At 40.1% G+C, this 13,934-nt stretch overlaps 2 protein-coding genes across 2 annotated transcripts; both read right to left on the bottom strand.

Moving 5' to 3' along the window:
- Positions 1-49: 49 nt before the first annotated feature.
- Positions 50-5,756, bottom strand: si:ch211-71n6.4 (para-nitrobenzyl esterase). The gene is made up of 9 exons (XM_063188396.1): positions 5,503-5,756; positions 4,366-5,117; positions 3,899-4,006; positions 3,513-3,709; positions 3,022-3,221; positions 2,858-2,916; positions 2,466-2,633; positions 1,494-1,712; positions 50-1,335 (listed from the first exon to the last, which is right to left on the bottom strand). The coding sequence occupies exons 2-9, from the start codon at positions 5,060-5,062 to the stop codon at positions 1,193-1,195; spliced, it is 1,791 nt and encodes a 596-aa protein (XP_063044466.1). The 5' UTR covers positions 5,063-5,117; positions 5,503-5,756; the 3' UTR covers positions 50-1,192.
- Positions 5,757-6,262: 506 nt separating this feature from the next.
- pex16 (peroxisomal biogenesis factor 16) lies at positions 6,263-12,367 on the bottom strand. The gene is made up of 11 exons (XM_063188804.1): positions 12,142-12,367; positions 11,792-11,827; positions 11,550-11,626; positions 10,307-10,440; positions 8,718-8,818; positions 8,524-8,604; positions 8,187-8,336; positions 7,832-7,904; positions 7,179-7,298; positions 6,887-6,951; positions 6,263-6,792 (listed from the first exon to the last, which is right to left on the bottom strand). The coding sequence occupies exons 1-11, from the start codon at positions 12,266-12,268 to the stop codon at positions 6,734-6,736; spliced, it is 1,023 nt and encodes a 340-aa protein (XP_063044874.1). The 5' UTR covers positions 12,269-12,367; the 3' UTR covers positions 6,263-6,733.
- Positions 12,368-13,934: the final 1,567 nt, after the last annotated feature.

Raw genomic sequence — 13,934 nt, 5'->3', positions numbered from 1 at the left:
TCCCAGCCCCACAAATGGAAAAACAACAATGACCATTATGAGACTGCCCTTTAACATTTTAAGTATTTATTGTAAAGCTGTCAAAACCAACATGAATAGATTTGTCAATAAAAAAAATCCTTCTCCACAAAATTTCATGTGTTTTGTCAATAACCTGAGTAAGCATTTACACATTTAGAAGTGAGGTCAAAACAATCAACACAGGCATCGTGACACTTTATTATAAAAATACAAAAACATGAAAGTGGTGGGAAAATAATTAGTAAGGCATTGTAGTGGAGCTGTAGCTCAATGTGCAACATATGAGCACAGCTTGCATTGACCTCGACATGGCTCAGGGAGACACAATAGAAAAGACCCAGAAGAGCTTTGATTTGACTGACCTAAAGGTTAATTCCAAGCTCTTTCATGCATCTCTTCTTCAATGAAGCCTTTTCATTACCTCACAATAATTAAAGCAGAGTGAAGGTTACCGTACTTTCCTTGACCAGTGGTTTACAGCATGAAGAGGAGAAAGCGCAAACATCAGAAGCTTGAGGCTTTGATTTCTGTTTCAAAACGGGTCATATTAAAATCTTCTCTCATTGGCTGCAATATGAAGTGCACAGGAAATACGGCATCGCCATGCTAAAATATACAAAACAAAAACACTTTAAAAAAAAGGATAATCCCTTTAGTAAGTTGGACACCTTGTCCAATCAGTGGTCCTTAAAGAGCTGTGTATGAAATACCATATAAAATCCCTGACAGTAGAAGCGCTCCGTAAAATTTGTTTGCACAGGCTCCCTCACATGCAAAAAGCCTCACACACCTTCGCTACAATCTCTTCATATATTAATTCTGTAATGGTCATCATCCCTTATATTTCCTACTAAGTGCAAACAGCTGACTTGACCAACATTTCCATAATTTCCTGACTCTCGAAACACACCATAAACTTCACTATACTCTCAAACACAAGATCACTTTCAGACACTAGAAAGATTATTTTCATCTCAAACATTTGCATCCATTCAACACACCAGCACTTAATTGGGAGATTAGGCTATGCAGTTAACCTTTCCTTTCGCCATCACTTCAGAAATACTTAAGCGGTGTTTGTGAAGATTCTCATTTATCCAGGCCGGTGTTACCTGAAGAGTTTAACGGTAAGCAGCTGGACTTCAAAACTTTGGCTGTGAAACGTATATCATCAGTTTATCCATGCGTAAGAAAAGAAGCCATTCTCTTCCCACAGTTTACAGTGCTCAGCTGAGGGGCTGTGGGCCACAGAGAAGTTTTGGTTCAACAGAGCGGTGCCTTCTGGGAATTTTGTCCATTCTTTGGGCATCTTGCCTACGAGGTGAGATATGCAGAGTTTAGAAAGGAAATCCTGTGGTCTTATTGTAGTTCTTTGTATTATTATATATTTTAAAAAATAAGTAACCTTCTGTAAAAGGTACAATGGGAACGTGAAGCTTAGGTCTTGAAAATATGTTTATACTTATGCTTACCCTCTCTGGCAAAGTGAAGGAAGTAGTGGGTAACCAGCTCCTGAAAAGCTATGTCTGATGGGGCCAACTCTCCCAGGGCAGCTTCTAGTCCTCCAAAAAATGCCAGGCTATCCAACAGGTGGAAAGAGAAACGAGCCGGGAAGGGAAAATCCGAAATGTTGGCTTGCCGAGATGGAGTGTAATTCACCAGGTAGCGATACACAGGGCTCTTCAGTGCATCTGTAAATTCAAAAATTGGATCTCTGAACTTAGTGTGTTCACCGTCTTCAACACAAATCTGTGTCTTGTCCTTGTGATCAGTTATGGTTGCCACCTAAACAATACATCTACATGTATGTCATCTTTACTAGGTTGTCTAAACCATGCGTTCCCAAACTTAACCATGACAAGGCCCCCCCAAATACCGGTATGTTCAAGCCAAGGCCCCCCTGAAATGGTTCGCACCACACTATATTTCTATACACCACCCCCTTTTACAACCGTAGTCTAGGTCTGTTAGTCAATGCCTCACTGGGATATATAAAATAACTTAAGTGTTCAGAGATGCAGTAGAGTATTATAAAAAAGTAATGGGAATATTGTTCATATCTGGTTCATTTTTTGTATACATTATTCAATTTATTTTGTTTTGCTATGCTTTTCCTGCCAACCTGCAGTGGCCCCCCAGGGGTCCCCAACCCCCACTTTGAAAACCACTGGCCTAAACAGAATACTAACATTTAGAGCTGAACTTAAAATGATTTCATTGTAGTATACGACAATACAAACCACATCAGTTGCCTTCAATTTGTGAATAATTTTGAATATTTCTCAACCCAAACCTTGTCCCTCGGACACAATGAACATCTTAACTGAAACTTCCCTGGAGCTGCTCAAATAACACATTCGTGTCTTAACATTGGCTTCAGACAGAATAACCATTTGAATTTACGTTAACTCTTCAAGCCATCATCCATTTTGGATAAACTGTACCTGCTGCTCTCTTGGCAAGGTCATTATTGGGGCAAGTGACCCTCATGTCTGATACCATGGTGGTGTAGAGCCTCTCAGGGCAGCGAGTGGAGGTGGGGCAGGGCGCCTTGCTGGGGTAGAGGCGGAGGGCCTCAGCAGTCAGATTTTCACCAAATGGGGTCAGTTTATCTAAAAAAATAAAGAAGCAACATCAGCATTTGTAAGGAACTTCATATGTCAAATAGAAATAGACATAGAGAATACAGTAGGTGTGCTGCATAAATTAGAATGGATCAAATACTTTTTTTTTTTTTTTTGAAATTCAGCATGATTACTAAAAAACAAATAAAACAATTCAATAATAACAATGCAGTAGCATAAAGATCTTTGTGTCTTTGTTGTGCTACACTTACTTGTGACATGCCAACTGTAATCTTCCCATTTCCACGTACTGATGTTATCATAAGGTGGGCTGTGTTGAAGGAGACAACAGTGTCAACATTACCTTAAGGTAAACTTGGCAGCTGATCAACAAGTGATAGGTAACAAGAAGTTTACTTTTCTCAAATAAAGATACCTGAAATCTATCTCCTGTTCTGTGGTGCCCACAAGGAAAGGAATATCATTGAAGCCTTCGCCACTCTCCCAGACCTTGAAGGGTGGGCCAGTTATGACTTGACCATCCACAACTGCCACAGGGCCGACAGACTTCCCCTTGACTGGAAGATCGACCAGGTCATCCGCTGCCCAGGAGGGGTAGTCCTGCCATGGGATAGCCTGTATGACAATGTTAGGAGAGGATATTTTTGCAGGTGAACCAAACATCACACTGACAGAGTGAAGTGAAATCCCAACTGGGAAACTACGACTCCCATTGTCATTGTCATTGACACAGCACTCCACAGCACACAAGTGTACACTGCACACAACGAAATTGCATTTATGCCTCACATGAGACAGCATATTAACAATTAAGTTACATATTTAAAAGATTGTATTGATTGTCATGCCAATAGTGTTTTTTTTTTCTCGTTTTGTTTTATTTCTTCTCAGATTTTGAACTCTTACCTTGAGAACCTGACCTATGGTCAATCCTCTCAGACAGACTGCATCTTTGCATTCTGTCCTCCTCAAGAACTCCAGGTTGTCCTTCTCTGCTGACTCTAGCGAGGCATCAAAGATATAGGAGCCACTCATGTCAATGGCACGATGGAAAAGACCCTTGGCCAGTGGCGACACCATCAGAGCCCAAACTGAGGTTCCACCTACAATGGAGGTAGTGAAATATTTTCAGTAATATGCAGGGTGAATTAATACTCTTTGTGATACGATTTTCCTGTATCCAGTCTGGTTCAAAAGTGGCACGGAACCTATTGCAGATGGTAAAACATTTAAAGCTAGCCATCATTTTTTTTTTTTAAATCTTTCTTTTTGTAGATCTGTATAGGAATTACCTGAGCTTTGACCAAATATGGTAACTTTCCCCGGGTCTCCTCCAAAGACGCCAATGTTTTTCTGAACCCAGTTCAGGGCTGCAATTTGGTCCATGAAGCCATAATTCCCTGTGATCATGTAGAGTGAGGCAAAGATAGATGACATAAAATCCTTATTAACATGTGAAACCACCTGAGGATGATGATCAGTTCAGGAATATCTGCATAAATAAGCCCTTTCCAGAAGCAACTTTCTCAAGGTCTAGCCTTTTAATTTGATTTAATATGACCAGTGCTTAAAATAAAATAAAAAAATAAATGAAATAAAAAAATTAAAAAAAACATATAAGCACAAGAAGCACTTCCATCTTACCCCCAAATGTTTCACAGAGGAAAACAACTTGAGAGTGATTTAACTTGTCATTTGTCCATAATTCAGACATTGATGCATCACAGGTGTAATGTAGAATGATGCCCAACTGACTAACCTGAGGTGTTGTGGGGCGACCCTTCTCTGAGCATCTCCAGGGCCATGAATCCAAACGCATTGAGCCTGTAGTTGAAACTCACATACACTGCTTGTGTTTGAGCAGCCAGTTTCTCTGTAGGGGAGTAGCCTTGCTCCTGCCCACTGAGCATGTGTAGGTAACCACCATGAATCCACACCATGACAGGTAGCGGAGCAGGTGGATTCAGACTGGGCGTCCACACACTCAAGTGCAGGCAATCCTCCTGCCCCATCACCTTCCCATCCTTGGTGAGAGGCCTCACCTGTGCACACATGCTGCGGAAGTGTGTGGCATCTCGGACCCCGCTCCAGCATTTGCCCTCCTTTTGAAGGTCGGCTGGGGGTTGCCAACGCCTTTTGCCCAGGGGTGGCACTGCATATGGAATGCCTTTGAAAGAGTAAGCATCATGCTTCCATTGCCCCCGCAGCCACCCACACGCGGTTTCCACATCCACCAGACCATGGGGTAGGGTTTGGGCCACATAGGCAAGGTAGCCAGCCAGAAAAAGCAGAGAGGCCACACCGAGTGAAATTAGGACTATGCACTTTCGGGAGAGCACAAGTAAAGGATTGACGTAGTTTCTTCTTCTGCAGTACTGGATCTCCTCTTCCCCTTCTTCCTGTACCAGATAACGGTACTCGTTTCCTTCTGGAACTTCAAATGCGTCCTCATTCATCCTCACAACTTGAACTTGGGAGTTATTGGGATTTCGACTGGTTGAACATTGGCCTCTACGTAGTTTCAAATGACAAAAAGATTCAGCGTTATTTGAAGCGGAAACCATTCTCACTCTGGTGGTAGTGATTTACGACTCAGCACTTAAAACGGAAATGTAAGCAAACTTTTCTTGGAAGAAAACGTGTAGCCTATTCTACTAACAGCGCAAAGACGCTTGTCTAGGCTAAATTATTTCACAATTTTCGTATGGGCACATTTTCAATTTCAGAAGTAATAAAGCAAAGTCCGATAGGAAATATATGAAGTTGCACAACAACTTGGCCAGATTTGAAGGCGTGGATAGAATTTGACACCGTGCGTAAAAGTAAAATGCATGGGCCAAATACCAAGTAAAACAAGCTAACGAATATGTAAAACACTCATAAATTCAGTACTTACCATGTGATTTGAACAACTACGCGAAAGCCTTGCGTAGGTTTTGTCAAAAACATTCCTTTAGAAAAATGGCTGACTTGTTTGTGTGACATAAAAAAAACTTAAAGGCGCACCAACAGCATCGAAGATTACGTAACGTGCGGCGCGTGCGTGGCGTCGTTGGACACCAAGCTGGACAATAATAATTGGTCTAATAATAACAACCTATAATCCTCATCATCCTAATCTAAATATGACCATGGACTGAGTATCAGATAATATTGTAAAATTGTGCAATAGCCAATAAAAACACAGTTGATGCAAAGTGCCACCGTTTTGTTTTGTTTTGTTTGAGGTCTATGTGAATTTATAATTCGGGCCACCACCATCAAAATGTTTTATTTACTCTGAGGGACGCCTGCTCCCAGATACAACTGCCATCAAATGTTATTAACAGTATGCTATATAATAATAATAATATTACATTACATTGCACTTATCTGACGCCTTCATTTTATTCAAAGCGACTTAATTATTATTTTTCAGGGTATTGGTTACAGTCCCTGGAGCAGTGTGGGGTTAGTTGCCTTGCTCAAGGGCACGAATCAGCCATGGTTGGAGATATAGGGAGTGGTCAAGGGGGATTCGAACCTGCAACACCTAGATTGAAAGACCAACTCTCTAACCACTAGGCCACGGCTGCCCAACATCATAATAATAATAATAATAATAATAATAATAATAATAATAATAACAAATTAATAAATAATAATAATTCAGAAAATTAAAGTCATTAAGAATTAGGTATTTTATTGGGTGAACTGATACAGAAAATCTAATCCATTGTCCATAATTATCAGTCAGTAGATAAATCTGTTGCAGGACCATTATAAAATACATTCACATTTTGCACATCTTTTTAAAAAAAGAAAAGAAAAGGAAAAGAGAAGAAAAAACAAAAATGATCATAGATAAATGTTAGGGACTTAACGCTCTGCGTGACCAAACAAACACAAACACAAAAGAACGTGTATGCTATGTGCAGTGATCACCACAAAGTAGCTTGAATAAAGCCAATGCCTACTTCCTCCTACACTCATCCAAGAGTTCATAGAAACATGAAACTGACAATGAAGTGACTGGCACAGGTGCTGTGTGGTGATTTCATCGAGACCTTGTGTGTGTCTCAGCAGCAATCTGCTTAGGGCTTCCCTATTCCACACGTGTGGATCATGACCCTTCATTTCCACCTCCTTCAGCCCCAGTTGTAGAAGTAGATCTTCTGCCAGACGGGGAGGTAGTCCATCAGAGGACCTGCACATGCAGAGAGCAAAAAGAGAAGATGACAAATCAGTTGTGTACATGACGTCATCAATGTGCCATTTCGCATAGCCGTGTTTGTACTTACGTGCAACTAGGCCGACTCCAGGAATATAATCTGCCAAAAATCTCAGCAGAACTAAAATTTTCGTCCTGTAGAAAAAAACAGAATTATCAGTGTTGTATTTTTCTACAACTTCTACTGCCAAGTCATGTAGCACCTTAAATATCTGCATATACCGGTACATTTGCATTTGCATCGTCACAAAACAACATAAAAGTCATGTACACAGGCTACACAAGTCGGCTACACAGGCTGTACACAGGCCAGCAGAGGATGGTGAAAAATATGCAACATGTAAATGCAATTGCGATCTTACTCTGAGTATCTGTCGTAGAAGGGGGAGCGTAGTAGGTAATAGAGCAGGAGGAAGGCTCTTCTTCTCAGCTCCGCACGCTCCCTCCGGTTCAGGGTCTTCATATCGTTCAATAAGCTAAAACTGCGGAGACAAAGTTCAGTGATTATATTGCAAACGATGTAAGACATAAATATAACAGAACAGCAACAGAAGTTATGCGTAGAGGAGGTGGGTTTACTTAATGGCTGTAACAACAATATTGTTGATATTACTGCCAGATCGATTTGAAAAACTTGGGCCAATCTGAACATTTCATTCAATTAGTTTTCAATAACAAGGATAATCCTGTCATTAAAAAAAAAATCTTCTGGGTGGACCCCTCTACTAGCTTAGTTGTCTACGTACTATTATAGAGGTTCTAAGAATATAATCCTTGTGTGTGTGTGTATGTGTGTGTGTGTGTGTGGGGTGGGGGAGGGGGTCAACTTTAATTAGACAGGACAGTGAAGAGTGGGGCAGGAAATGAGTAGGAGAGAGAAATGGATGACACGGGTCGGGAATCGAACAGTCCAGTGCCCAGCCAACTAAGCCACGGCTGGGCCCTAAGAGTATAATCTTATCCAGTCTCTCTATTATAGTGCTTGGTGTGAATGTTGCTCATTTCTGTATCTCACCTGGTTAATTCTAGAATTCCAGAGATGAACCACGGTTTCCAGGAACGCCTTCCACACACTCCAAGAGAAAGCACTGGGATGGGCCGTGTTAAAGAATAAATGGCATTTTCATGACATAGGAAAATAGCAAATGCACACATCAGGCGCCACAGGGGATATTCCATAAAGCTTAGTCATTTGATTAACTTAACTGGGTCTCTTATATTTAGAGGTTTACCACTTACAGTATTTTAAGATAATCTGTCTGAGTCAGACAAGAAACTGTGTTCTCAGGGGAAAACTGGCCAGAAGAAACAAGAATACAAAGGTAATTTCAAAGCGTTGTGTAAATGTTGTTCTCTTTGAGACAGGATACAGTGCACCAGTGGCCGTCCGATATAGAGGGTCTCGGCAATGGTCTCCTGCAGGCCTAGAGGTGTGGGGTTGGGGTGGAGGTCCTGCTTCAGCTGCATGCCCATCCACTCCTTCTCCGGAGATCCCCACAGACGAGCATGCATAGACGGAGCTAACAAGAGCACACAGAAGGAATAATTTGCTTACATTAACACTATTGAAACTTCTATAGTCAAATAATTGTGTTAAAGCTTTGAGATGTGTACATTGTGGCAAAAGGAAAAATAAGTAAACATTCAGTAAGTATTAATTTCCTAATCATTTAAAAGAAAAAATATAACGTATAAATAGTGTCTTACTTGAGTTTAATGTCCTGAGTACTCTCCCTGTGCGTTGACCCACGTAGAATTGGTCATTCCCAGCCTCTTCTTTATCGTCCTCTAAAGACAAACAATAATATTTGTCACTCATTCAGTTCAATTCACTTTTTTTTTTTTTTTAAGTCACGAAAGTCAAAAAACACTATTATGTGTGCTGTGGCATGCTCACCCACCTCTTTTGCATAGGTCTGAGTCTCTGTCCAGGGGTACGATGGGAGGGGACGTCTGTATTCCTGATTTATACCAGAACAATAACAGGACACGCAAGATAGCTCTAAAAACATATGGAGACACAATGATGAATTACTTTTATGATCTGAACATGTAGACAAATCACAAATAATTGAAACCCATGACTGTAAAAGGGTGCATTTGAGCAGTACCTTTGATATTCTACATGTAATGATGTACAGTACATATTTAAATGCTTGAAAGAGTGTTTACAATTCTTGTCTCTTATAAGTGTTTACTTAAAGGTGCACTGTGTAATATTTTTAGCAGTTTATTTCCAGAATTCATGCTGCCTATTCACAAATGTTACCTTTTTCACGAGTATTTGCCACCACCATCATCAATTTCTAAGTATTCATAATGACATGAAAAGGGGGATCTTCTCCATGGTCCGCCATTTTGAATTTCCAGAAATCGGCCTTTTTAGCTGCAAAACTTACTGTACTTTGATCATCCTGGTAAATATTAGTTAATGATTTAGTAAATATTCATTAAAAGATCCAATTTGGCAGTAGACAGCAGTTTCAATGAGCTGCATAGTTGCAATACCTACTCTGGCCACCATCTTACCCAGTGCACCTTTAATAAATGGAACAAACATAAATCTAGTGTTGGTGTACAGATGCATGTATGATATATAGTTGGACATGTCAAGTATGTAGACAGCAATGACATTGTGGAGGCACATACTTAATAATGAGTGAAAACATAACTACTGGACATGAGCTTCATGGGCTGTGACGATATTGAATCGAATCGTGATTAATTGTGATACGCAGTCACGATACTGAATCGCGATGCAAGGGAGCAGTATCATGATGTGTCCTTTCAATGAAAATAACCACATATGATGTGATAGTCCTCCCAAGCTTCAAATCATCATCATTATTGTTTTGAAACTTTATTATTAGCCTTTTGCTGATTCTACGTATAAACTATCATAGTTTTTATTTATATATTTGTATTGTATAATGTTGGCAAAGATGAAAAACTGAAATGAATTAAGTATGGGTGGGCATAGATTATTTTTTTAAATCTAGATTAATAGTTGGACATGTCAAGTATGTAGACAGCAATGACATTGTGGAGGCACATACTTAATAATGAGTGAAAACTTAACTATAGGACATGAATAAAATATGTTCCTTCATTGTCAAGGTGATCACCATCATTTGGCACTGTGTAATTTTAGCAGTTCCTTTTCAGAATCCATGCTGCGCATTCACAAATATGACCCTTTTCATTCATACTTATAATATTATCATAGTATGCATTATAACTGGGAACATTGCACTTTTAACACATGAAAAGGTGGATCTTCTCCATGTCTGCCATTTTGAATGTCCAGAATTAGACATTTTAGCTGCAAAAATGACTGTACTTTGGTCATACTAGTAAATAGTAGATTATGATTTAGTAAATATTAATGAAAAGATCAAATCTGCCAGCCAGTTTCAATGCGCAGCATAGTGCAATACATACTCTGGCCACCATCCTACACAGTGCACCTTTAAAAGTAGAGAGTCCTTACTTGGCTATCTGAATAAGGATGATGACCAGCCAGCGCCCGCCTTCTCCCCAGAGTTTGCAAGCACCCATCTCAGTGAAGACCTCCACATACTCAAGCACCGACAGCCACGTCAGAAGCTTTTGCTGAGACAGGGACTGGAACAGTGTAATAATAATAAATACATTAGGGATTTAGACCTTGACACAGACTGTCTTTGACTGTCATTCAACAACATACCAGGGGTGCATAAATCAAACAACAAGTAAGTTATCGCTGTGGTAGAGAAACACAACAAATACATACTGCAGAACTAGTAAAATTATCACAGTATGGTAGGAGAAGGCAATAGCGAGGCCATAAATATATATAGGGAAGGAAAATAAAATGTCAGTTATGGGAGTATAGTGACAAATATTAAGTAACAAAAATAGAGGAATAAAGTGGCATATTGAGGTCAGTAAACCTTCTCTAGTCTGGTTCTCCCTTAATATTGGTGTCAGATTCACACAAATGCAGTTCTGGGGTGCAACCTTGCTACTAAACAGGCACAGCAAGTATGATTGAAATCCGTGTCCGTCGGGTCCCAAAGTGTCTGATTTCATGTGAAATGACCCAGTGACAAATAGATAAAATATGAACATACAAACATTACGTAATTGCAATTTCCAGAAGATGTCAAGTGAATAGCCAAAATGCAGAAAGTGTCTGTTTCTAAGCACATTGTTTCTTTAAAAGGATGTGGGCTATGCTGTACTGCCTTGAGAATAGTGAGTAGCTTTCGTACAAATGCAAACATAAAAAGTCCAAAGTACACACCAGGGAAGCCATTCCTGTCAATAGCCCAGAGACACTTAGTTTCAATTTCTGCCTTTTTCTCACTGCTCGTTTGCTGTCCCATTTCAGGCCCTGAACTGTGTGTGGACGCTATTTACTATTACTATTATATTAATAACTATTGCTATTCATTCCTAACAAAAAAGAGTGCACCCACTGTAGCAATCCATGCCGCTTGCAGGATAATACAGTATTTAGTCTTTCAACGGTCAGTAGCCAGTCTTAATAAGTAAAATGAAAAACAGCATCTGATATCAGGCATTTGTTGAGAAAGTGTACCAGTTTTGTTTCATATACAGGGTGGTCCAAAAAGAACTGGACCATGCTATAAATCTCCTTTATCAATCTAGGCTAAAGGTGTTGGCAACTCACACAGCCATAAACATTTTGCAACATCTGCCATTTCTGCGTCACCCTGAAACCGACTCACCATGGGCAAATTTCGACAAAGTCCTCTTCTGAGAATTCCATCATTTAGTAGAACCAACAGGTTGGATGCTGAGTACACTTAAAAAACAAACAAACAAAGAAACAAAATTAATAATTTAAATAGTTAGCCTACGGTATATCAATTTTACTGCCATTTATTGTTAAACACAATGCACGTCTATCTGTAGTGACATTCCAGAGGGCACACAATGTATCCTTTGTAAACAATCCTCGTGAACTTACCCAGTTCTGACAGCTCATGGGAGTCTGAAAAACGCCCTGCAAAAAAGACATATTGAAGACATGTAGATTTATTTCATCCAGAATGCACGAGGCAATTCTAAGTGAATCCGAAAGGAATTTCTTCATGCACACCTGTTTTGTAGGATACACATGGCTACAGATTGAAACATTGTTTCAGCGTGCACATTGTCACGTCCACGTTCTTTGCAAGAAATTCGTTGCCAAGTAGGTCAATCAATGGGTCTACCATATTCTCCCAATATCTTAGAATGGCAATTTGTTATGGACCAACATCCTCTATGCAAACAGGAACCTTACTTTCACTTCAGAACTTCTTTGTTATTACTAACCTGCAATCAGGTAAGACAGTGTCCGAACTGTACTTTCCAGTTTCGCAGTGGCGCCAGGGTTCTGGGTTACATACTGCTGGTACCGGTCATAAAGACGGAACAGTTTGTCCAGATATTGTTTGGACATTTTGTGTTGTGTTTTTTACTTATTTTTCAATCATAATATGAGCCGTTTGTAAAAATCCGAGACACGAAATCCACAGGCAAATCGACTTCCTCGACAATATTCGCTTCCTGGGAGTATAGAAGCACTTCCTGTGTGACATATGCGTGTAATTTCAAAGTTTCACCACAAGAGGTGGTCTACTCCTACTATGTTCAGCTCTAGTCAAGTGCAGATATGAGTTGACCCCAAAAAAATTCTAACAAAAGGTTTCTCAGTGGTTTCCAGTTATATCAGATGTACTTAAAAACATACTCAAAGTCTACCAAAATCAACCTTCAGGAAAGGCCTCATTTTCAAGATGGCTGCCGCCAGGCCCTTAAAAGGACTGCGGCATGAGAATTAACTTGAAATGACAAAGAATAGTGGTGTTTCAAACATGTTTTGACCATGTAATATTGTAGTTAGTACATTTGCTTGATAAGTATGCAATTAGGAGTACAATTTAATATAAAACAAATTAATTAGGACTGTGTGGTACTGTACAATTGGTCAAAACAGGGCCACCATGTGTACGCTCAAACCCTTGTGTGTGTGTGTTCTTCTGTTGTTGTTTGTTCCATTTTTTATTTTTTATTTTTGTTTGTTTAATGTTTTTTCTTATTTTTCTTTTTTTGGACATTTGTTTAAAAAAAAAAAAAAACATATTTACATTGTGACCTGAATGTTGAACAGAAACATTTTGATGTATATTCTGCAGCTCTTTCCTATTATTTCTTTTTTGTTTCAATGACCTTGAAAAGATGCGCTAGCCATCACATTCTTCCTCCCACTGAGGCTTATTGCAATTGCCAACTTGACATGATCCACAAGCAGTAGTCCATATGGCTTATAACTGCACCGTTGGGTTTGTGCGGTTACAGTGGATCATCTTCATGAGACTATTAGGGGCAGCAGGCTTGCTGGTCATAGCTGACAGGAAGTGGTTGTCCACAAGTTCCCTAGTTCACTGGACCTGAAAGTAAGTTCTGAGTGAGAGGAATTTGGTGGAACATTCAGTCGGGGGCAGTCGTTCTGGGGTAAGAACAGATTTAGTGGTAACAAGCTTCCTGCTGAAGATGTGGTAACGCAGAGAAGCAAGTGAATCCGTACTCTTACCACCAAACCGCACTGCCATTGCCTTGGACCCATGGTCCTGCAGGGGCGCCACCAGAAATTTTGGGACCTATGAAAGATTCGAACTTTGGGCCCCTTAAGGGCCCCTGTTAGTGCTTTTGGGCACTCTTAAGGGCCCTTGTCAGTGCTTGGGCCCTTAGAATTTGTAACATCTTTCCCCCCCTAGCGGCACCCATGTGGTCCTGTATTGTGGTGCTGTCTTGATTTGTCATCAAAAACAAATTGGCACATGACTTGAGGGTAGAGTTCCCATCGACAACTTTGTGAAAAGCTGTCTATTTGCCAACACCAAAAATGTGTGATGTTGAATTACCTGTTACCAGAATGGCAATGCCCCAAGTCATAATGTATTACTAAAGGCCATTTGCACTGTCATAGTGGAGCAGTACTATGGATGTGAAGTTTTCAGTAACTATTCCAGCGTTGCACTGGTGGAACGGCGTGCATTAAGGGTCTACAGGAAACACATGGAATCTGTGGCCAAGTCAATTAACTAATTTAAGAGCTTCATGCC

This window comes from Engraulis encrasicolus, chromosome 22 (assembly GCF_034702125.1).
Source record: "Engraulis encrasicolus isolate BLACKSEA-1 chromosome 22, IST_EnEncr_1.0, whole genome shotgun sequence".
Taxonomy (NCBI): Eukaryota; Metazoa; Chordata; class Actinopteri; order Clupeiformes; family Engraulidae; genus Engraulis; species Engraulis encrasicolus.
This window is presented reverse-complemented; position numbering and strand designations above follow the sequence as displayed.